This window comes from Clupea harengus, chromosome 9 (assembly GCF_900700415.2).
Source record: "Clupea harengus chromosome 9, Ch_v2.0.2, whole genome shotgun sequence".
Classification (NCBI taxonomy): Eukaryota; Metazoa; Chordata; class Actinopteri; order Clupeiformes; family Clupeidae; genus Clupea; species Clupea harengus.
In genome coordinates, this window is record NC_045160.1 from 2,128,463 (window position 1) to 2,151,882 (window position 23,420).

The 23,420-nt window shown below is 40.1% G+C and overlaps 1 protein-coding gene across 2 annotated transcripts; it reads right to left on the reverse strand.

Annotated features, from left to right (window-relative positions):
* Positions 1–61: 61 nt before the first annotated feature.
* Positions 62–22,808, reverse strand: scaf4b (SR-related CTD-associated factor 4b). 2 transcript variants are annotated; one of them, XM_031573033.2, is made up of 19 exons: positions 22,612–22,808; positions 20,838–20,921; positions 20,693–20,737; positions 20,408–20,569; positions 20,181–20,310; positions 19,857–19,996; positions 19,549–19,698; positions 19,349–19,419; positions 19,151–19,217; positions 17,554–17,670; positions 15,892–15,968; positions 14,740–14,957; positions 14,511–14,611; positions 12,106–12,219; positions 11,022–11,178; positions 10,737–10,828; positions 1,735–1,876; positions 1,501–1,572; positions 62–1,231 (listed from the first exon to the last, which is right to left on the reverse strand). In XM_031573033.2, the coding sequence occupies exons 1-19, from the start codon at positions 22,639–22,641 to the stop codon at positions 654–656; spliced, it is 2,547 nt and encodes an 848-aa protein (XP_031428893.1). In that variant the 5' UTR covers positions 22,642–22,808; the 3' UTR covers positions 62–653. The 2 variants fall into 2 exon arrangements, with proteins under 2 accessions (XP_031428893.1, XP_012693403.2); XM_012837949.3 differs by having other exon boundaries at positions 10,731–10,828.
* Between the last annotated feature and the right edge of the window lie 612 nt (positions 22,809–23,420).

A 23,420-nucleotide genomic window follows, 5' to 3' on the forward strand; every position in this document is an offset into this window, starting at 1 on the left:
CTACATTTGATACAAGTCTTCCACTGATGTTAATCTGAAAATGACTGACCAATGACAAAACTGATACAAAAATAGTTTACTAAAAACAAATGCCAAAGATGAAAAGTACTGTGCAACACATCTTCATGTTTGTACCTTACTGTTCAATAAAAATGTCATCGCTCTTCAGGTCAAAACCGAGAAAGAAAGAAAAAAACATCAGGGCACACACTCTTCAAAGGGTTTTACAACAATCTCCTGCTCTGACAGAAACATAGTACAGTCTGGACAAAATGCTATTTCAAAATATACAAAAGGATTGAGCAGTGTGTTTGTATGTACAGAAACATTTTCTTCTCTCTTTTTAGACAATACTCAAGCTTACATAATGGACAAAGCACAGTGGTTTCAACGGACAGGTGAACTCAGGTTCGCTCCTTCATATAAGCAATGTGTTAGTGTTCCTCAGGCTGGAGGGAATTTGGGGTAATCTAAAGTTAGAACACCTGGTGATTACTGGTGATCATCACTGAACTGTTGGCACTGATTTAATCTATGATGTCACCCTGTAGTAACGTCTTCCAAAAAATATAGTCCCACTATTCCCCACACGTTAAAAATAATACGTGGTTCAGTGTCCCAACAGTTCCTCTAATGAGCTTAGGCTCAGTATGCTAGTCGAACCCTTCATGGCGATTCATGAAGCGGCCTGGACCTCCGGGTCCTGGTCTGTCCCGTCCCCAACCACGCCTGCCCCTCCCCCTGTGGGGGGGCTGGTCCCTGTACCAGCCTGGCTCCCTGTGCCAATCGTTGGCGAACGGCGGTGGTGGACCCTCCCAGTCATCCATGTCCTCGGGACCCATGTGCGGCCCGTGAGGAGGCGGGAAGTCGTCCATCTGCGGGGGGAAATCTTCTGGGGGCGGGTGGAAGTCGTCTCTTGGGGGATGGGGCATTGGCATTCGGAACCGCCCAGGTGGAGGCTCCCGGTACATCATGGGGTTCGGGCCCCGGGGCATCATCGGAGGATGCATGGGAGGCATGTTCGGGGGTGGCATATCATGGGGGAAATGGGGCATGAACGGGGGTGGTCCTGGAGGACGCTGCAGGGGCATCATGCCGGGCCTGGCCCCGAGGAGGCCTACTGTTGGTGGGGGACTCATGGACTCGTGGATTCCTAGAGCATCGGACGGAGTATTCTCCGGAACCATCTTGTCTTTCAGCGGCTCCTCCACAGAGTTTCCTGGTCCGGACACTAAGTGACGGGAGAAACAAAACAAAAATAATCGATAACATTTTACTGATAAAAGGCCAGCACTATGTGGAAAATGTAGTCAAAATGTGAAGTTATTAGATATGGTATTACATTTAAACATGTTGAGATAATTAAATGAGATGAAAGATTGTGCTCACATAAAAGTATAATTAATTTCGATTCAAAGGTAGCCAACTGTTCGTCTGTTCATCTAGCTCCGATAAAAATACAAAGAAAAAGGCAACAAAAGATCAAGCTGAAGTACTTACTTGGTGGCATGTTCATGGGAGGGCCAGCTGGCAGAGGTCCAGTAGCAGGCATAGCACCAGGCAGAGGAAATCCTGAATGAAACAAACCACACAAACACTGTAAGGATCACCACAACATGTTGAAACACACAGTATGCAGTGCATGTATACTCACAGAGATAGGGCATGATACAGGGAAGGAACCATTCTTTCTTAGCGAATGTATATGTCGAGCACAAAGCGGTTTTGTCTTACCTGGGGGAATCTGGCCAGGGTCAAAGCCTGGAGGTAAGAAGGGAGGAGGTGGACCCCCTGGCATCATGGCTGGAGGTGGAAGGCCCATGGGAGGGTGGAAAGAAGGATTCCCTGCTGAGACCACGGGGACGGTAGGCGGCACCTAACAGAAACACACAAACAAACAGCCCTTTTCAAAACACATGTTTCAACAAGTCTTCTTTCCTAGGAGTTCTCATAAGTACAGATGCTTTGCTGTGCTGTGAAGCAAAAATTAAATTAGAGCTGCAAATCAACTCCAGTCTCTGCTAAGGTGACTTTAGCATACTAAAAAGCAACTTGCAAGCTACAGTTACTTTTGAAATCACAGCAAAAATGTAACATATTACAACTGATGTGCACTGAGGCTCCTCATTTGTAGTTAAAAACATATCTTTTAGGCACTGAGGCTCCTCATTAGTAGTTTAAAACATAGCTTTTAGGCACTGAAGCTTTTCATATCAACTTTAAATGATATCTGCATGTGTGACATAGAAGCATGCAAGTGTGGACATAGGATTTCCATCCTATTCCCTACATCATCTTAAATTAATTTTCATTGGCCTGTACAATCCAGTCTTGTTGAACATCATTCCTGCCTTCATCTTCAAATATATGGTCATACACACATGGTCACACACTGGACTTGTTTCTAATTGTAGAATTTACAAACATAGTTGGTCAAAAACTGATCAAGGCCTCCTGGTAGTTAGAGGTCAAGTGGTTGACCAATTTTGTTATTATGTATTTGACATAGTGCAAACATGTTCTACAACTCACTTAAGTCCATCAACTTTCAAGTTTTGGCATTTACCTGTGTGAAGTACTTTACTGTATCTTTCAAGAGGCGGGAACCCCGTAAGCATTGATAACTCATGTGAATATTTGATATTGAATGAATAAGGTAAAATGCTAATCCATCAGCTGTCCTTAAATGACGGGCAACGATTAAGTGATGTTAAGTTCATCATTCACGTACAGATACACAGTTTGGGCTCTCTATTCAATGCAGTATTGCCTTTTCATATAATGTAGAGAGATAGTTTCCCCCTGTTTTAGTTCGTCATCATTATTTAAATTTCCAGAGGTGCATGAATGTCATACTTCTTCTACTACAATAGTGTGTGCCATGAAAGGCTAGGATAACACACCATAAATAGAGCCATATATAAGTGGCTGTAAAAATAACTGAAGTACTGGTCACTTATCAGAAACCTCTTTTGCATGGCAGTTGGCTACAGTACAGGACAACCTCTACAGTCGTTTACATCCTTACCTTCTGGCATTTGAAACAAAGGAAACCTACAGAAATAATGGAGAGTATCACAGACTAGTATGAATATTTAAGTGATCACTTCACATTTTGATTAACACGTCATCACACTTAGGTGTATTTTGGTCAGGGCTAATTCCTGTGTAGTCTTATTATTTCCCACATCGCTGCTATTGAAGCAAAACTGAATTGAGTAGATAGGTGTTATAATGACACGTTCATTGCTGTTGAATGCATAGTGCAAGTCCTTTTAAAATGTGTTCAAAATGGATTACAAATATATTGTGAAAAGTATGGCATAGTGTCTACCTGAACCGGTTTGAGTATGTTAAGTTGTGATCAAAATAATACTCCACTGACGGTACAAGCTTGGTAGCAATAATGTAGAGAATGGCATTATATCCTTATGTATGAGTAATACACAGGTGAAAATATATAATTGATAGAGAAATGTAATACAATTTTAATCTGAATGCTTATACTATTTTATAACTATAACTGTTTTACTGAGGCATACAACCTGTTTTTACTGATAGTCATACACATTGTTCTTCTTTCAAGGACATGTTTGAGAGCACTTCTGTAGTGATATGAAACAGACATATCAATATCCTGGGACAGAATAACGCCCCGTGTCTGCTCATGAAACATGTTTTTTATACTCATATAAAGACTGGCGGCGCCCAGCTCATCTTTGGAGTTTGTTCATGATATTTGGTTGTGACACTTTCCCTCTTTGGCAAAAGATAAAGCGCTGGTATAATTCTGATTGCTGGTCTCTGTCTCATTAATATTAACGTCTTTATATTAATTTATCAAACAATAATACAATATATAATGTAAAGTATAATATATACTATAATATAGACTCAAGAAAGGGTACATCATGTGGTGCCTCACTTATGTTTATAGACTTTTTAGGGCCTATAAAGAGTCTGTAGGATACCACCGCTTTGTGCTTGTCCATATTTGACATACAATTTAAACATAAGATGTTAGGTACATGAGAGCACCAGCACATAATACCACTACTGGTAGTCAAAAAGGCTTGGTCATATGCTCACATCTCCCATAAAATGTCTCACTGTTTAAAGTGTAAAACAAGCTAGCTGTTTGATGGATTTAGTAGTGTGGGGACCAAGGACTTTGTAAACATTGAACAGACAATCAATGTTAGTCCATGCTAAATAGAAATATAATAACTGATGTATGCCAAGTGATTGCAGGTCCTCTCAATATAGTCAGAAAGTTGCTGAGTATTAGTTAATACAGTGTTAACATTAAAACTGATTTGTGATTTGGTGGTAAAGGAAAAGCTGACTCCAAAACCAAGGGGTAAGCTCAGTGAAACATGGAAATACAATAATGCAAGTGGGGTCCTGAACAAGCACACAGAGTGACACAGTGAGAGACAAGAAACCTGTGAGTGAGAGGAGAAAACACCACGATACAGAAGAGACCATTCGTAGTAAGACAAAGGAAATGTGAAAGGTTTATAACAGCACCTCACTTTAGTGGTAGCCTGAGAGATCCTCAATGTCCACACTCAAAAGAAAATGATGTAATACTTCTCAATATGTGAGCTTTATTTGAGGAAGAAGACACTGATGCAATACGTGGACACCATTTGAACTGAGGCATCTGTGGGGCTGCATTGGGAGGAAGCAGAACTCAACCTCTTAGGATGATCTGTCAACAGACGGAGAACAAGCTCTGACCTTTCTCTCTATGAAATGTCCTGTATTGCATAGTCAGTATATAATTACCTACACAACTATAGTACATTACCCTCTGCAGTACATTGTATACCTATCTTGGGATTAGAATTTTGCTTTGTCTTAGTGGCCTGTTCTAACATGTGTTTACATGAGTAAAAAAAAAGGCAGCAATCATTTCTTAACTTGAGCACAATGGACTATAGAGGTTATTACTGCTGGAGAGGGAACTCATTAACAATTTGAGCATTACATTTTAGTCTCAGGGATTATAAACATTAAGCAATTATTTTGACTGTCAGTATGTCTGTTATGTTGACTTCAGTTAAACAGTATTTATCAGCCCTGTTACACATTTCCTCTTGTCATAGGATTTTTTTCTTTGCAAGGTAAGGTTCCCCTAAATTAGCATTGCAGATAAATATGGGCTTCATTCTTTAAATACACGCTGTTCATTGGGATTTTTTGTTTTGTCAAAGTGCTTAGAGACGGATTAAATATAATGTCTAATACAATTTTACCACTATCAATAATAAACATGCCTTTAGTGGACACATTTTATACTGTGTATGTTGTCAATCTGAGTTGAGAAATCTTGCTTGCTCTAGGGTAATATGTAACATTTGCAGATAAATGCCCAGTGACTACTATCAGCATTGCGATGTCATTGCCTGAATGACCGCTAAAATACTAGGTGTAACTGCACACAAAATATGCAGCAGTGATTCTTTTTGGGACTTTCATTATCTAAATTATCTGTGGCATTTAATTCACTTTTCAGCAACAAGTGTGTAAATTGCACTGAAAGGCATTTTCATCTAAATGACTTTAAACAGAAATAACAGACAACAAAAGGCTACACTTACCCCTCCTAATGTACCTATCCATTCCATGAGGGTCCATGCCCTAACCAGGCCTCTCCAAGTTCAAAACCCTGCACTTAACTGTCTGCTAAGTCAGACATGATTACATCCAGTCTCACATTTCACACACAAAGTGCCCACACGTGAACATCTACTTTCATTTAAGACCCATAGAGATCGATGCACTCATTCCGAACTGAAAAGGGTTTGGCATTAATATCAGAGAGGAAGTCTACAGTTAAATAAATCACCTTCTAGCCTTTGTTTGACAGTGGTAAATATCCCAATATAGGACTCTGGATGATCAGACATGCCAGCCATCATGTGGCACCATAAAGTTTCCAAATCGCTATGAGTGTCAGATTTTAGTGTTCAGAGTGCAACTTTAGTTTGAAATCTAAACATTGCTCATAACATTTTCACTGTACACTGCATTCTTTGCTACCAATGATCTGTACAGGTATGTGTAAGTACATCATATGTATCACAATACACATGCTGTCTCTCTCCACTAGATGGCATTCATCAGCAAAAAAAAACAACTTATATTTAGTGCTTAAACACTTGTCAATTCAGTAGATTGTAGGTGCATTGATAATGTACTACAATACCGATGACCTCTGCTGCCTGCCTTTTTCATTGTGTTTTCAGACGGACTTTGGATTCTCAGTATAGGCGGGGTGATGTCTACTCTTACCCTCACCTCTGCATCCAACCTGGAACACGGGCAGTAGATCCAGAGCATAGACATATACAGAGGTGGTCAAGCCAGCCAGTGAAGCCCAAGCAAAGCCTATTGGCTGCTTTCCTGGGTGATTGATGGGAGGCTCAAGGACACATCAGATCAAGTGTTCCATTTCCTTCACTATGCAGTGTGCATATTTTTGAAATACACCAGAATGACTGTATCTGGTGATCAGGTAACTTTCTACCCAGATGGGTTCAAATTCAATAATTATGAGCTTTTCAAACACAGATTGCATAAAACAAGACACAAACCCTTTCTAACTTGAATTTTAAACCACCACTGCAGACTTGCAGATTCTGTACTAAATGAGATTTCCTCTAAATGACTGCTGACAGTGGGTCATCTTATAAAACCTAATGCATACAACACAAGACAATTGCCTGACACAACTATTAACTAAATAAATAAATGCCTAAGTGTATAATAGTTTGCTCTACACCCAGATGCACCAATGCAAAATGACTGTGCCAATGTTGAGGGTGACCCCAGTTGAATTCGGATTTCATCTGAGCTATTCATCAATTACCTCTTGAACACTGAAGTTTGTCAGCGATTCCAAAGTGAGGAAACATCCGATATCCACGCGCCATAACATCCACAATGACTCACCTTGGTGAGGCACTGGCGGATTCTCAAGCCCACGTTCTAGAATCTCACTCCTGGAAATGGTCAGGCCAATGACAGCTAAGGGAGTTTTAGTCTGGTTTACCAAATCTGTACTTTGTCACTAAACTTTTTTTATATATATATATATATATATAAAAACACTGTCACATTCTGTCAAGGAGATCTACCACAATCTTTTTGACTTTGAAAGTTTTTTTCTACAAACGATTTTAGTCATTTATTTGCACTTGTGTTGTGATTTGTGAACAAGGAAGCACTTTCCTTTAGGGTATGCATAAACATTTAGGATGTTACAAGTTTAAAGAAATAATAGGTCATTTTGCTTTTATGTGCATATATTTACATTTTAAATCCTCTCCTCTGTCTACAGAAACTTGACAGTTTTAAACAGAAAGTCCTCAGAGGTGACACTGGTACAGAGGAAAGGAGAGTTTTAAAGCTCTACATTCTACCTAATACACAATTAATGATTTCATCATGTGCCATAATTAAACTGGAACGTATCATACCAGGGGTTTACGCAATTATCAAAAATCGCATGTTTGAGACAAGAATGTATCTGCAGGTCCATTTTAATTTGCAGGCATGTTTTCTTGTATCAGAGTCCTTGAGTGACATCTTAATAAAAAGTGGATAATGCATCACGATGGAAGAGTATTAACAATAAGGGTGGATGCCTTCCCAGATTGTGTGTGTATTCTGTAAATAGATCATTAAGTTCGAACCATCACATTACAGTCAAGCGGTGTGTGTTTTATCAGTTTTCATCATGACATCTACTTTGTGAATGAAATGTTGATCAAAGTCAGTGAGTTATTCACACCACATACAGATGTAAAGATGGCACCTTATACTTCCCCCAGGATATGCATGCAATTAATGCAGCCACACAGGAATAGAATTTCAGCAGTTTTGAAAAAGAGATGAAAGTGAGGAAATGACTAAAAATCAGTTTTCTCTGATTCTGAACTAGTTTGTAAACTCGTCGATCGAGTACATTTTTTTCTTGGAGCCGTCTTAATTAATGCCTGATCAGCGACACAGAGGCAATAAAAGACCACACTAAACACCAACATCATGGACTGGCCTAAGAATGCACTCTTAAAACCCATCAGTAGGCCACACAGGCTGAACACAACTCACCGATCTCATTAAGCGTCCAAAAAGAGGGAGAGACACATCCATGTGTACTCACACAGACAGATTAAGGTTTGCCGTTTCTCAGTCGTCTTCTCACATTTCAGCCAAGGGACAATCACATCCATGATTTTCATTTGTGTTCCAAAACACCATTGCATGGCACTGAAAAAAACTTTACCCCCATGCCAACGACGCTTAAACTGTTATTTTGGTCGATGAATGGGACTGCAGAACGCATCTCACGTGAGCAATAAAAGTAAAGATCTCGTAAATTAACAAGGCGATTGGCATGTTGATGGATTTGATTACTGTGATTTTTTTCAAATTACATAATTGTTATTTTTGTGAGAACCCAAGAACATTCTGTACTTATGTACCGAACAATATTTAAGGATATTTGACACATTTTCTCTCTAATAGTAGGTATTCGGATGATCTGACGTGATACTGCTGCTTGTGGATAAGTCAAAGTACTTCAGGTAGATTTGGCCGCTACACACTGGGATGACCACAAATAACATTCTTTTGGTGGAGACATGGACAACCAGTTCATAATACATTCAGATGCCAAACTGGGGTTTTGTAAAAGGCTATGCATTAGTCAGCTTTTACCCAGCAAGTTGTACAAACTCAATATCAAGGGGATATCAATATCTACATTGATGAATTTGTACCTAAAGGAAGTAAAATGAATTCATTATTTTTGTTAGTGTAATTGGTCATTTGACACACAGAGACACGTGCCGTTTTAAAGTGGCCTACTTAAAAAAAAACATTGCAGTTCCATTGGAAGGTGGCTTGTGAGTCCCCCAAGACTTCTTAAACTGACATATGCACTAAAATTCAAAATGGCATCTGTTGTTATACAGACTTTACACAAATTAGGTCAATAGTGTCACTTAAGGGAACAGTTTGGTAGCCTTTAGCTTTTCTGGAATATCTATTAACAAAAATTGCACCACTTAACTGATGTGCAAAGGGAACAGTTATGGACTAAAACATGGACTAGCATATTATAGAACTAAATGCCCTTTTTTATATTTCCCTCAACCTAAGGTATAAGCAACAAGTAAACGTATTTGTAATGTCTGATATATTGAATGATCAGAGTGAAGTCACATCAGGCTATTAAAGCCTTGTTTGTCTGAGGACACTAGCCAATAACCGTCCAAAATGTTATTATACAACTGGCTACAAGCTGCCTATGGCCATCTCCAGACATAAGTTGTGTATTTCCATAGGGTAAAAAGAGCTGAAATTTCTATATCTAATGATGGTCAACGGAAACCTAGATAAGCATAGCATCAAAGGGAATGCTCCTTACCATCACCAAAGGGCCCTCAAGTGCATTGCACCGGTGGAGCAAAAGATCCTCAAATGTCCTTCAAGTGTCCGCCTGACACCATTCAGTGTCTGAAGATCTCCTCTGCTCTTATTTTACCCAGCAGACGCTTTTTTCACGTTCATGAGCCAACGATAATATTCCAGTATGTGGAGCCATGCCCAGATTGGTATCTTCCCTCCGTGTCCTACCTGATGTTGTGGACTCCAACTGAACATCTTGTAACTGTTAGTACAAGCCTGAAGTCGCAAAAGTGTGTCCAAAAAGATGTCCAGCAGCGAATATGTCGCCCAAAATGTGCACATTCCTATTGCAAAAGGTCACCTAAGGCCAGATATAGGTGTGCTCAGGCAGAGAACCAGCATTTCAGACACTCATGATCACTTCTGCGTTTGTTTCTTCTTTTGGTTTGGCAGGTTGGTGTGCGATAATCGTTTCTTAAGTTCCACCAACACATAATTAATCAGTAAAATATGTGTATCTGTGTATAGCAGTCTGTGTGGTGCTAAGGTACCGTTTCACTGACCCTCTTTTCCAGCGTTACACAGGTGACACAAAATACAGAGAGAACGTTTCACTGGCAGACAGTCGGAGGACCAATTATCCAAACTCAGTTAAAAACTTTATTGGAATTTTTATGCCACGTGCCTCACCCACCCAAAGCCTCATCATAAAAACAATAAATAGATACACAACTGACTTGTTCTTTGCTCATGATGATTAAAGTGCATAAAGGCTTAAAAAAGTGGCTTTAGGATTCGACGGGTTGTCTATTCAGAGAGTTCTCACTGTCTCAAGCATAGGACTTAACTGCCTGACAGCATTTAAGGAACACATGATACATCAAGCAAATACATCAATGTCCTGCAAGAGTTGTGTGCGCTTGTCTAAGCAGCAGTTCTAATTGAAACTGAGAAATTGACACAAAAGTATCATCCCTCCGTTAAGAAATGAATAGTACAGCAGCTGTGGTCTAAATTGCGATTTACCCCCCCCCCCCCCTTTTAAAAATCATCTAATTTCCTAGTTCAACTACTTCAATTGGTGTATTTTTATTGCAGCTGTTGTGTTGTTAGACAACAAACAAAGTAAGTAGGAGGAAAGACTTCTGCTTTAATAAATCCTGAGGACGCAACTCACAGCCATGGCATAGTACCTTCAAACAAACTTCAAGTGCCACACACAAAAGATGAGAAAGAACTAGACAGTACATAAAGACAAAACATTGACAATTCCTGAGGAGTTCCATTTGAAACCCGCCAGCTTTTACCTGTACCGTAGACATTGAGTGGTCCTCTGACCGGCGTCCTTCCTGACCTCCACTTCCTGCTCCAGGCTTCACCAGGTCCTTGACAGAGCCGTCCCAGTCTACACACAGCCAAGCCAGGCAACACACATTACTATCCATTGACCCTCTTACAACCACATATTTTGAATAATGACAGTTGGTAAAATTATATTAAAGGCAACATAACTACTAACAATCACACATTTGAGGTGATAATTTCTTGAAATAAATAAATGACTGCTTCGTCACTTGTAGGACAACTCTAGTGTTTACCTGGACAAAGAGTCTCAGCGTCCAGCATGCCTCCTTCCCGATAGGTCTCCAGGACCTCCACTTTGACCTTGCTCCAGGGGATGTATGTGACCCCGCGCTCCACATCCCACAACTGCTTCACATCGGTCTTTATGCCCTTGTTCAACGCCCAAGCAATCTATCCAAGAGGGTGTCAGTCACAGCCAACCAAGTTCAAAACTTACAAGGCATCTCTTAAAAACTTAATCAAAGTCATAAACTAAATCCCTAGTCAGTTTTAACTACTAATAATTCAGATCCCTTTTGCTGTATACCGTAATTTCCGGACTATAAGCCGCTACTTTTTTCCCAGGCTTTGAACCTCACGACTTAAACAATGACGCGGCTAATTTATGGATTCTGATACCTGTGACTGTATACGGTGGCTTTGTGTTTACGGTGGCTTTATGTTTACGGTGGCTTTGTGGAGCTAGGATGCTAGCATGGATAGAGCCGCATGGATGCTTAGCTCCACGCGATTTCTCAGTATCTATCTCTCAATAAATTCACTAATGTCAAAATAACCACAGTCTACCGGCGTAGACAGAACACAACTCAAAACCCTTTAGAAAATTTAAAAAAAGTTTACAACAATACAAATCCAGTCTTTTCAAGTTCTTTAGCTCACTGGTTTCAAACTAGCGTCTTTCTTCTATCTCGCTGTCTTCAATCTAACGTTCTAGCTTCTGATTGACTCTTGCAACTGCGCTCTCTTAAAGCAACAGTGCACTTATCGTAACTGGCAAAACTAATAATATGCATCACTATTGTATTACTTTTGATATTCATTTTAGCCTGTGTAAAGTTAATTTGTTTCAATGTACCGGTAGGCACTTGCGGCTTATAGACATGTGCGGCTTACTTATGTTAAAAATATATATATTTTTTTTTAATTCAGTGGGTGAGGCTTATATTCAGGTGCGCTCAATAGTCCGGAAATTACGATACTCATTTATTAAAGTAACGTTTGGCGCAGCATCATAAAACATCAAATCATGCCTTTAAGCATGAGACTTCATTTTTTTTTTGTGGACGGTGACCAATGATTTGGACACAGGGAGCATACCTTGATGGGCTTCTGGTTGACCTTGACCGTCCCCCTGCTGAGACTGGTGAGGGCCCTGTAGGCATCCTGCCTGTGCACCATGACGATGTAGGCACAGCCTCTGGGGGGGATCATCTGAAGAGGCACGGCAGCGACAGGGAGAGAGACAGGTCAAAGGTTATCAAGCCTTATTTGAAACAACTCTCAAGACAGCACTGTTAGCGAGAAGGAAGTTGGCATTGCTAGGGACGCTAGGGATAATACTGGCACACCATCGGTGTCAGCTGATAAAGGCTTAAAAATTCATTTTCGGCATTGGCCTGATATGAATGTTCATGCTGATGAAAATGTCTGCTTGTCTGATGAGATGCTGCATTCATTATGTAAATGTTGAAGAGTGTGTTCAACAAGATTGGTTATGGCGGCTATGTGAAAGTATTTTATGCAACACCGATAGCAAATTTGCAATGATGGTAAAGCATTAATCATGTGAGGGGTATATGCAATCTCCTTTAACACAAGTTTCATTGCAATGAAAGGACAAAGCCATGTCTATATATAAATATCGATATTGGCCATGAGCCAGAATTAGTTGGAAAGTATCGGCATAAATCCAATATCATGCATCCCTCAAAAGTACTACAATAATCCATTTGCCTTCATGTTGAACATCACACGTAGCCACAGCATACAGCACAATAAACACAAATAAGAGCCAGGAATTTTCCCCATGTGGCTGAAGGCAGACCACTCCAGATTGGTCGTTAAGATAATGGTACATACAATCCTAGTAAGTATATCTAAAATAATATGTAGTAATGTTACCAAATAAAAAAATAAAATAAAAAAAAACACAAAATGCTGATATAAATACAAATATGGTGGTCAATATATCGCCCCAACTGATATCAATCTATGCAGACAGCCTCCCAGAACTGTTGGTGTGTCCTGTAATTTAGACAACTGATGAGTTTGACAACCAGCTTTAGTCAGCATCTATGTGGGAAATCTAATTTTTTTTTTTTAAACCACAACGAAACAAGGTCAATGGGGATTAAGGCTATAACCTACAGTTAAAAGCTAATGCCGCAAATTTAACAAAGAGATCTAACTGTCAATAATGTGTCATTTCCACAGCAAAACCACAGACTCAAACCTTGGAAGCGGCACCATATATTTCTCCTGTATCAACATCACCAATGTGAGACGTTATAATATTTGCCACAAAGATATTTATACTTGGATAATAAAGATGGGCCTGAGAAATCGTTGCCAGCACACACCACGCTATGGGCTATGTGGTTCTGAGGTACCAGCGCTGTATGATTTGCACCCATCCTCGAACCATCAATTCTGCTCTTCCAATAGGTCAAGATAATAAAGGAGACTGTGATAACCTAATCACTGATCAGGCATACATTGGTAAAAATTGGTACGCGACTACTCACAAGTTGCATAATTAAACAACAACTCAACTCAAAAGCAAAACAAAAAAAAACAGGACACAGTATTAAAACCTTAAGCACATGATCAAAACCACACAATAACTAAATCCAACAGCCAACATTGTATGCAAATATCTATTTTTCCATCAATTGAATTGTAGTTACAAACTCCATGAACCTCATATCAGACTAAAGCAGTCGGTTAAAGGTACAGTGAAAAAATTCGTACGCGAAAGTTTTAGCAGCATCTACAGTAGAAATGTAGTGTATCATGAGTGTATCTGTAACTATGAATCGCTGTTTTCATTAGCTTACAATGAGCCCTTCGTATCTACAAAGACAGCAGTTCCTCTTACTTAGGAGTCCGCCATGTTGCTACAGTAGCCCAGAAGGGACAAACCAAAACACTGGCTCGAGATAGGGCTTTTCACGTTGTTAAGGCATTTGACCAAGTGTATGGGAGAAGAAAATCATGGACTGTACCTTTAATTAATTAGTATTTCAACTTTGCAAAAAGTGTTCCAAAAGTACATGTTTTTTTAAGTACATGTAGGTTCAGTCATAACCAGTAAACAGCTATTCCATTAGCAAAGTAAATGGGAAACGCAGAGTACAGGAGAGGGGACGTGTTTGCCTAATCAGCAATCAGATAACGATATTTTTGTGTTAAAGCTGAGTACCTCCCTCTAGGGTACTTTCCTCCAGAATTCAAATGACAAACCACACAAGCATATGAGTTTCTTCTGATAGCAGCAGCAGCAGCAGCACCACCCATTAAAATTGGTGTGTGCACTAGTCACTGTTTTGACCTGTGGCCATCACAGCTTATGAATAGAGTTCACAAGAACAGGGATTTGGGTCCTGACCGAGACCATTATCCACTCTATTCTCAAACCTAACTTTTCTAAAGTGATAAAATAAATAAACATCTTTCAATTGTTGATACCAGACAGCTAAGTTAAACAGACAGGTTAGACTCACATTTATGGACTCAATCTGACCAAACTCCTCCAGTAGTGATGATATGTCTTGTTGTGAAGTTTTCTTGTCCAGCTGGCCAACCCACAGTGTAGTGCTGCACACTACGAGATAACAACAAACAACAGCATTCAAAATTAGCTTAAACAACAACAACAACAACAACAACAACAGTGTCATACTTTGAGATTGAATGAAATTAATTGAAAGTTTGCTTGCTGAAAGTACCCACCACTAAGTGTTTTGCTCTTTAAAGGGGGCAGTCCCTTCTGCCTCCGCTCCCGTTCCCTCTCTCTCTCCCTTCTCTCCTCTGATCGGGAACGGGGCGAGCGCCAGTCTCGGGAGCGCCGGTCCCTTGAGCGGGAGCGTGAGCGATGGAACCGTGAGCGGCGGGAGCGAGAGCCGGAGCGTGACTTGCGGGAGCGTGAGGGCGAATGCCTTCTGGGCGATCTGTAGTAAGAGAGATGCAGAGATGGGAAATCAGAATGGTACCTTCAAGGGCATTCAAAAGACATAGTAGGGCTAGGGAAAATGATAATTGCATTGCAATGCTAAAGTGAAAGATTCTGCATTGATGTAGGAAAATTAAATGGTTGGGTCTTGTGATGCGGCCAGGTACAGTTACACTTCAGTTTGATCATATTTTAAATGTATTTTACCGTAACGGTGCAGTCATTATATCAGTGAATGAACACAGCTGTTTTATAGCTCTGCTACTTAGCTTTATGCTAGTAGCCTACGTGCTAGTACTTCCTCGGGTGTCATGTTAGCTTTCAATAGGTTTTACATTTATTTACCAGAGATACGTCTATCTTGTAGTATGGATAATCATATTTGATTTAAAAAAGAAACAGCTGTTTTTATGTTATGTTATGTTGTTTTAAAGGAGAGTAACTGAATTATCATGTAGGCCTAACAGAAGGGTAGAATTTGTTTTAATGGCAAATCTTTATAGAAGTTGTATTAACAATGCAGTAGGCTGCAAACTATTTAGTATTTAGACATAGGCCTAATGCTGGGTAATCTAATCTTCTTTAAAAAAAAAAAAGAAGACAACTTTTTATGTAATGTGAGTCTTTCTAATCTTCTGATCTATAAACCCGATTTTTAATAAAAGGCTTAAAAGGGAAAATGGATTTCAGATCTGAGTGCTTCTATTTATGAATACAAAGCATGCATAGAGAATCATTTTATAATCCAATTGTTACCCTTTGAATCGTTAAGATAGTGGATTGTGAGGGCCAGTCAACATTCAGTGAAGAGCCACCTCTTTGGCATGCCTATGCATATTCACAAAGTATCATTCCCATAAGCATCATTGTGGAATGAAACATCATTGTGTGCATCGGATTGGCAGTATGGCAACAGAGTAAATGATTAAAACCTGGATCGTGATCTCCTGCCTCGTGCGTCATCCTTTCTGTCTCGCCTCCCTGATGGATCGCCCTCCATCACAGCCACCTGAGGGATCGGAGACATTAGCCATCCAAGCAGCAGCAATCATGCATTAATAACAATATAGTTCAGGTTGGACAAATACATTATTCATTAGAATTTACTGACAGCACAGGAATGTGCACTGCATTCTGTGGCACAGGAATTTAAAGTAGGGATGCACCGATACCACTTTTTTACAAACCGATACGAGTACGAGTATTTTTATTTGTGTACCTGCCGATACGAGTACCGATACTTCTTAGATTTGGTCTCCATGAAAGTGCAATTAATTTGGAGGCAGATTTTATTTTATCCTCTGCAGATTATGTCAAGCCTATAGTACAAAATTAACAGAAGGCTATCCCAAGCCAAAAATAAACAGAGCTTTCTGGTTTTAACACACAAAAAAGCCTTCAAACAGACAATATCATCACATTAGACTAAATGCAAATATAACCAGATAAAGGCAATTCAATTTGCTGCATAGTTAACATCACAGTCTGCTTAACAAAAAGTGAACAGAACTATTACTGGATTAGCACAAGAGCACATTTCAGTTACAAAAGGATCAGAAGAATCTCCTGCTCAAGTACACAAACAATCACTTAACCTATGTGGCACTATAAGTCTTTCTCTCTACCTCTCTCTCTCTGTGTGTGCGCGTTTTTTTCTTTTGCAAGACGTCAGTTAAGATTGGTTGCTTCGGTCTTGCGCCACTAGCATCAGTGAACTCTGTGTACTTAGCACTATGGTGTGTCTTCAGATGTTTAATCAAATTGCTTGTGTTAAACAAAGTACTTTCCTTTCCGCCCCTCGACACCGTAGCAGTGCAGATCTTACACTGTGCCTTACTCCTGTCGTCGTCATTTATCTTAAAATGAGCCCAAATCGCCGTTAAGGCAGCACAGCGGAATTGCTAATCGCTAACGAGATGCTAGCAGCTAAATTTAGCGAAACCTGTATACTGAAATACTTTGACACTATGACAAACTTTCCTAACACAGTCAAACATCAAGCAAATGCAACACAAGACGGCAAATAAGCTACTTACTAGTCTGGCAGAGAGTGGTAGGACAGGTAGGACAATAAATCACATTTTGTGTCAGCATAGCCCGGCCAGTTTGATGCAGTGAAATACTGATGAGTGGTATCGGTGCTTGGTATCGGCAATTCAAAAACGAGTACGAGTATTTTAACGAAGTATCGGCACCGATACCGATACTGGTATCGGTATCGGTGCATCCCTAATTTAAAGGATATGTTTTTCTACCCAATCCTTATCTGAGATTGATTATTTTGAGATTTTTCTGGCATCAGTGCTTGGTCGCATCATCTTTTATAGATATTATAAACATAAACGTAAATGTTTTTTGTACTTCGTTTAAAGTTAAGTGCATGGTTTAAGATCATTTCAAAAGAAACGTAAGTTTCCAGTTCTCAAAGGTCACTGGACTGCATTCAAACCTACTGAAATGCTCAAATGAAACTGTAACTCTCCCAAAGCTGAAGCCAGTGGCTTTTATTAACTAACGGCACGAAAAATGCAAAACTCGTCCTTCAAAAAAAGCACACTCACATTCAAAGTCATACGTATTTGTGCCTGTCCTACCTGAGGCTGATGAGAGGCAGTAGGGGCGCTGGCCTCCACCTGGGGCATGTAGGACATGGCACCCATCTGCTGGTTTATGAGGGGCTGGCCCATCGCCTGCATCTGCCCTGGGCAAGGCTGGGGGGACACAAAAAGCTGGTGTGAGCTTTTACACATATCTACGGTGTAGAACAGAAGACGTGGGCAACATGGTGTGTGTGTGTGTGTGTGTGTGTGTGTGTGTGTGTGTGTGTGTGTGTGTATGTATATATATATATATATATATATATATATATAACGGTCATGGGTGTCATTTTGGTCCAAATAGTGCTAGGGACACATACAGCCATCCTACAATTGTGTTGTCTACCTCTGCTATTACGATGAGTAAATCTGAATACAAATGCACCAAATTTCATAGGTGGGATTTTGTAGGGCTTTTAAACAAAAATGTTAAAACATGCTTAAACGTATCTATGTCAATTAGCAGCCTGCTGATACACAACTCTGCAGTTGGAAAAGAGGTGCTAGCAACAAATCTAGGGGTTTTAGCCTCCTAATTAGCACCCTCCCTTCTGGTGTCCTCGGGTGCGGGGTCGATAGTGCGGGACTGTGCACAAGGCAAGTTACAAAAACCACAAGGCGTCAAGTCCTGCGCACCTCACAACTGAGACTCTTACTTCACAATTTATGAGCTTAGCAACAGAATAACAACTGCAGCATGTGTTCAACAAACTTAGCAGTACCTAGCTTGCTATGCACACTTAATGATAATAAACATCTTACTTTTATACGGTCCAATAAAGTTATTCACATATCAGAGTTAAGTCCACTGTTATTTCAGTTATGAAGCACAATGTATGCTAGACATGAGGAGCTGGAGATTAGCCTAGCATCATTTTACCGAATCAGACATAAATTCAGACAAAAGGGCATTTGAAAACCACCCAATGCCAGGAAGACATAACGTGTCTGACATTCGATATCGCATGCACTTTTTTGATGGACAACTGTATCAATTGAGTTGATAACCCTCACCCATCAACTGGTGATTGAGTGCTTCGAGAAGCTTTCTATTCACTGTAGTGAGAATCTATTTTCAGACGTCAGAAGTGATGGGGATGAAATTGCCGATTGCAAAAAGTGGTAGGGACATGTGCCCAGTGTAAAAGAGGCCTATGACAATAGTACAGCATACAATCAAAGACAATACATTGTGGTATCAAGACTTTTTCATGTATCCATTAGTGTTGACATAGAAATAAGATAATTATACTACTGAAAGAGATAAGCAGTCAATCATCACTCAACCATAATGAGCTTTTGAGATAATGCATGTGAATGGCCGAGCGCACCAGAAGTGGATTCACAGACACCACACAAGACTGGCTTTGTATTAAAACATTAATTACTCACTTAACCGTAGAGCAAAATAACCCCTGATATCTGAAGGAAAACAACTGAAGTGAATGGCCTACAAGCAAAAAGAAACCCTAGACTTAACACTGCACATTCAGTGCTCATACCAGATAATTATGCCTAATTATACAAAGGTTATTTCAGACGTTTTGGCTCCCCTTGAAATTAGTAGATAACCATAGAGGAAGTAATTACATACCTGGTTGGGCATCTGGGCAGGAAACTGAGCGTACATCATCTGTTGCTGCATATTTGGTTGCATATTTCTACATCCAAACAGAAACGATTATTTCACACACAATCTACCAGAATGTGTATATTCACACATACAGTAAAAGAGGTTATGGGAAGTTTTACATAAATCAAAAGAGACTTGGGAGTTAACTCCATGACTTACGGAGCCAAGTCGTCCTTCACATCCTCAGCAGCCTCTGGTTCATCATCATAGTCAAAACGGTCAAGAAGTTTCTAAAACGGAGGAGAAAAAAAAAGCACACTTGAAGAAACTCCTACTCCACTTAACAACAACGTAAATACATCAATGACTCTCCTGGGAACTGGACTGGGGGATCTGAGGAGGTGAATGCTCTGCTCTACCTTAGCAAAGGAGTTCTTCTGCTCTGTATGGGGAAGACTGTGAGGGACGGGCTGGGATGAAGCCATTGGGGGTCCAGCTGCTGCTACTCCAGATGAGCCCTCAATCACAGAAACCCGGGGTTGCTGAAGATTCTGGAGAATTTGCTGCAACTGCACACACAAAGAAAAACACACATGTTGAATGAGAACGATTTTTTAAGGCAAACGAGGTAGTAACATTCCTGAAAAATATGCGGCAGGAAAGGTAAGATAGAGAAAATACAGCCATCATTTAACGGCACAGCATAGTTAACGGCATCCCAGCTCACCTCTTGACCCTGTGAGGACTGGAAGAGCTGAGCCACGGCTGCAAGGGCCCCGGAGTTCTGGAGCTGGGGCAGCGCCTGCACGATGGAGGCACTGGTGACCGGCAGCGAGATCTCCGCCGGCACAGCTGGGGGTGGGGAGGCTGAGGGAAGGGGTATGCACATATGTCAGTCACCCACATCAGGGGGGCCTTAAAACAACATGCACATTAAAATGCATCACCCACGGATGTTTTTGTTCATGACAATATTTGTCCCCATCAAAGTAGATTTACAATGGTACACCTGAATGCAAAACAGATCCTCTTTTGTAAATGTTTTGAATACCTGCAGCTGGAAGGCCATTTTCCACTATAGGCATCATAGTAGCTGCGGCCATGTCCAACAGAGGCTGAATGATGTCCATACTGAAAACCCCATTCTTTTGCCACAGGTTCAACACACGCAGTATCTTACACTGAATAAGGAAAAATGCACACAAGGTCATGAATTTATTCAACATTCACATTGTACATTTCGTGTTGTGTTGAAGTGCCCTTGACTGAACAACACACCTTGTCATCAGTTGGACACATATAAAGGTTCTGAAAGGTTGCGGTGAAGTTCTTCAAGAACCTAGGCCCAAACACATCCTTGTCCATACCGAACTGATGACGAGACTGCCGTACGATGGAATCCACTACGTAAAGGCCTGGGATCTTCAACTCAGGTTTGCACTTCGGAGGTAATACAAAAACAGATAGAACATGAGGACATTTGGAAGGGATAAAAAAAACTACATATTAATCAGATTCATGAAGTCACACTAATTACACTATCAAAATGAGTCGGTGACATACCTTCTTGACGAATTTCTCAACAATCTGAACAACATGCTTGTATAACTGGCAAAAATGAGAAATAAAGAGGAAGAGTAAGACATTTAAGAGCAGAACTTTTGCATCACATGAACAAAACAATTACTGGAATTTCTATTTGACCTACCTTAATGGCCTTTATGGCGGACTTAGTTATAGACATCATTTTTGCCCGAGATATAGGGGGCTTCATGTCTATCATGGAGAATAACTGTAGGAAGGAAGACAGAACAGCAAGACATAAAGAAGAGGCAAGACAAAGACTTGAAGTGTTGATTTAAAAAAAAAAAAAAAAAAAAAGGTCACAAGGACCATTTTTACAAGGACAATTTACATCTTCATTGACAAGTCAGTACACTCAGTTAAGGACTATGAAAATATGGCAGGGTGACAGTCCCTGAATATGACAGCACTCTGTTGCCCGAGTTTCAACCACTCTAAACAAACCTGATAGTATTTAATGAATAGAAGTTCAACATCTTGACCCTCGTCATTCAAAGACAATGTACAAACCAGCACAGAAATTAGCATGGTAACTTTGTCAAAATGATTCTGTTTATAGCAGGTGGTTAAGATGCAGTTACCAGTTACTTGCCAGAGTGTATTATATTATTATGTATTATATTCCACCAGAAAATAAACTTCAGATAACATTACTCGGGACTGAAATATGGATTCAATAGATGAAATCCATTACGTTAAAAGGTGACCAGCTTGACAGCTAATTTCGCTTTTCAGGGAAGCGTCATACAAACCTGTTCAAGTAGGATGAGAGTTACATTTTTATATGAATATGTTAGTAAAAAAAATGTGGCATCTTTTGCATCAAGTCTAAGTTGCAATTATTTACTAATTTTTCATGAGTGAATATCTACACATGTCAAAGGATACATTCAGGGTAATGCTAGAATCAAAGGAAGTGTTTTATATCGTTTTCTTCAACGATAAGAGGAATGCGTTAATGCTACTACAGGAGTGCCACAGAAAAAAGATTGTTTTGCTGGTTGGTACAAAGTGGTCGCAAATATTGGCATCGCCATTGGCTATTGGCCAAATAGGTTAGAAAATAACGGCATATCGAATAATGCTTCCTAGAACATTGCAACATCTTGGAAAACGATTAATTAACCAATGAAATTAGAAGTGCGTCATCAAATTACAAAGCCAGGTAACGTTAATTTGGCCAACATAGTATTGCAACAGTTTGCTTAAAGTAGTGTACACATGCCGATCTGCCCAGCGGCCGTCTTCTCATGCATAGTATAGGTAACAGCTAGCCAAACTGCTGTTGTTTTGCTAACGTAGCTAATGCTAAGGTTCACTTTAGCAGGCCAGCTAATCAGCAAATACGTGGCACAAGAAGGTTACAAGCACATTGGAGTTAGCTAACACTACCCATCACATGGGTAACTGCGCCCAGTCAACGCCTAGTTCAAGTTATGGGTGGTAGCTAGCACCACACCACCTCACTACAAAAATAGTCTCTGCTAGCCAACCAGCCAGCAACTAACCAAACCCACTTCAAGGGCTAACTGGTCACTCGAACAGATAGTTAGCTTACAGCAGATAGCTAAGTATTTAAGCTAGCTAAATCACGTTAGCTAAGTATCGATAACTCTTGCCAGTTCAGCTTGTTATACGTGTTGCAATAACAAAACCAGACAAAAAGACATTACGTAACGTTATATGGCCACTAATACATTCGATGTATTTCATTTTCAATAATATAGCTTCGAAATTCCCCCAGTGGATGTGGTCCATGACAATAATTCACGTTAGCTAGCGACCTACCCAAAGGCCTTATCTCTAAATGTGTCAGCTTTCTACGACAGCTAACGTTAGCTAGCTAACAGAAATAGAAACGCCACTCAGAACAGCTCAAGAAAGAAAAGAATACCAACCTCCATGTTAAAAGCGTTGACTGCATCCATAGTCACCTTGAAGGTGCTTTTTGGAAGCGTATTCTATAATCCCGATCAACTTTAGTTTTAGCTATATTACGTTTGGTCAAAGTATATAGTCGTACCGTCGATGCGACGGTTTTCGCATGTCCGTCCTCGTAAACGGGGTGTGTTCAGAAACGCAGTAAAGCGGCGGACAGCGGAGGAACTGCACCAGGACGTGTGTCCCAGCCCATGAAAATATTTTGAAAATTATTTTAAAAGTTAAATTTAGTTGACTTTATGCACGCAAAACACTAAATGTGTAATCAGGATACATACATGTTTTGAGAGAAAATGCAATTGGCGTAATTAGTTAGCAAATACAACTAATTTCTATAATCACTGTGTAAAACTGTAAAGATCTGTGAACTGTGAAATCAAAGGCCAATTTTACTGTGACTCGAAGAAATCATTAGATATTACATAACATTACATTTTCATTAAGTGCCACATAGCCCGTCTATGGCCATTACATTTTGACCCTGACACACAGACTGAGTGATGTTCTAACAACATGGGCTGGTCTGACTCATTTGCATCATCTGTGAGAAAAGAGACCTAACTTTCAGATCACTGAAATCATGGCTAACTCAACAAACTCCACCGGATACATATGGACTTATGAGTACTACTATGACTACCTGGACCCAGTTCCTGTGGATGCGAGTAAACTGAAATACAACAAATGTGAGTTACGTGTATGACGTAGGCAGTCAGAAGGGAATAAACCAGTTGTGTTGCATCTATGTCAGACATACCAGCGAGAT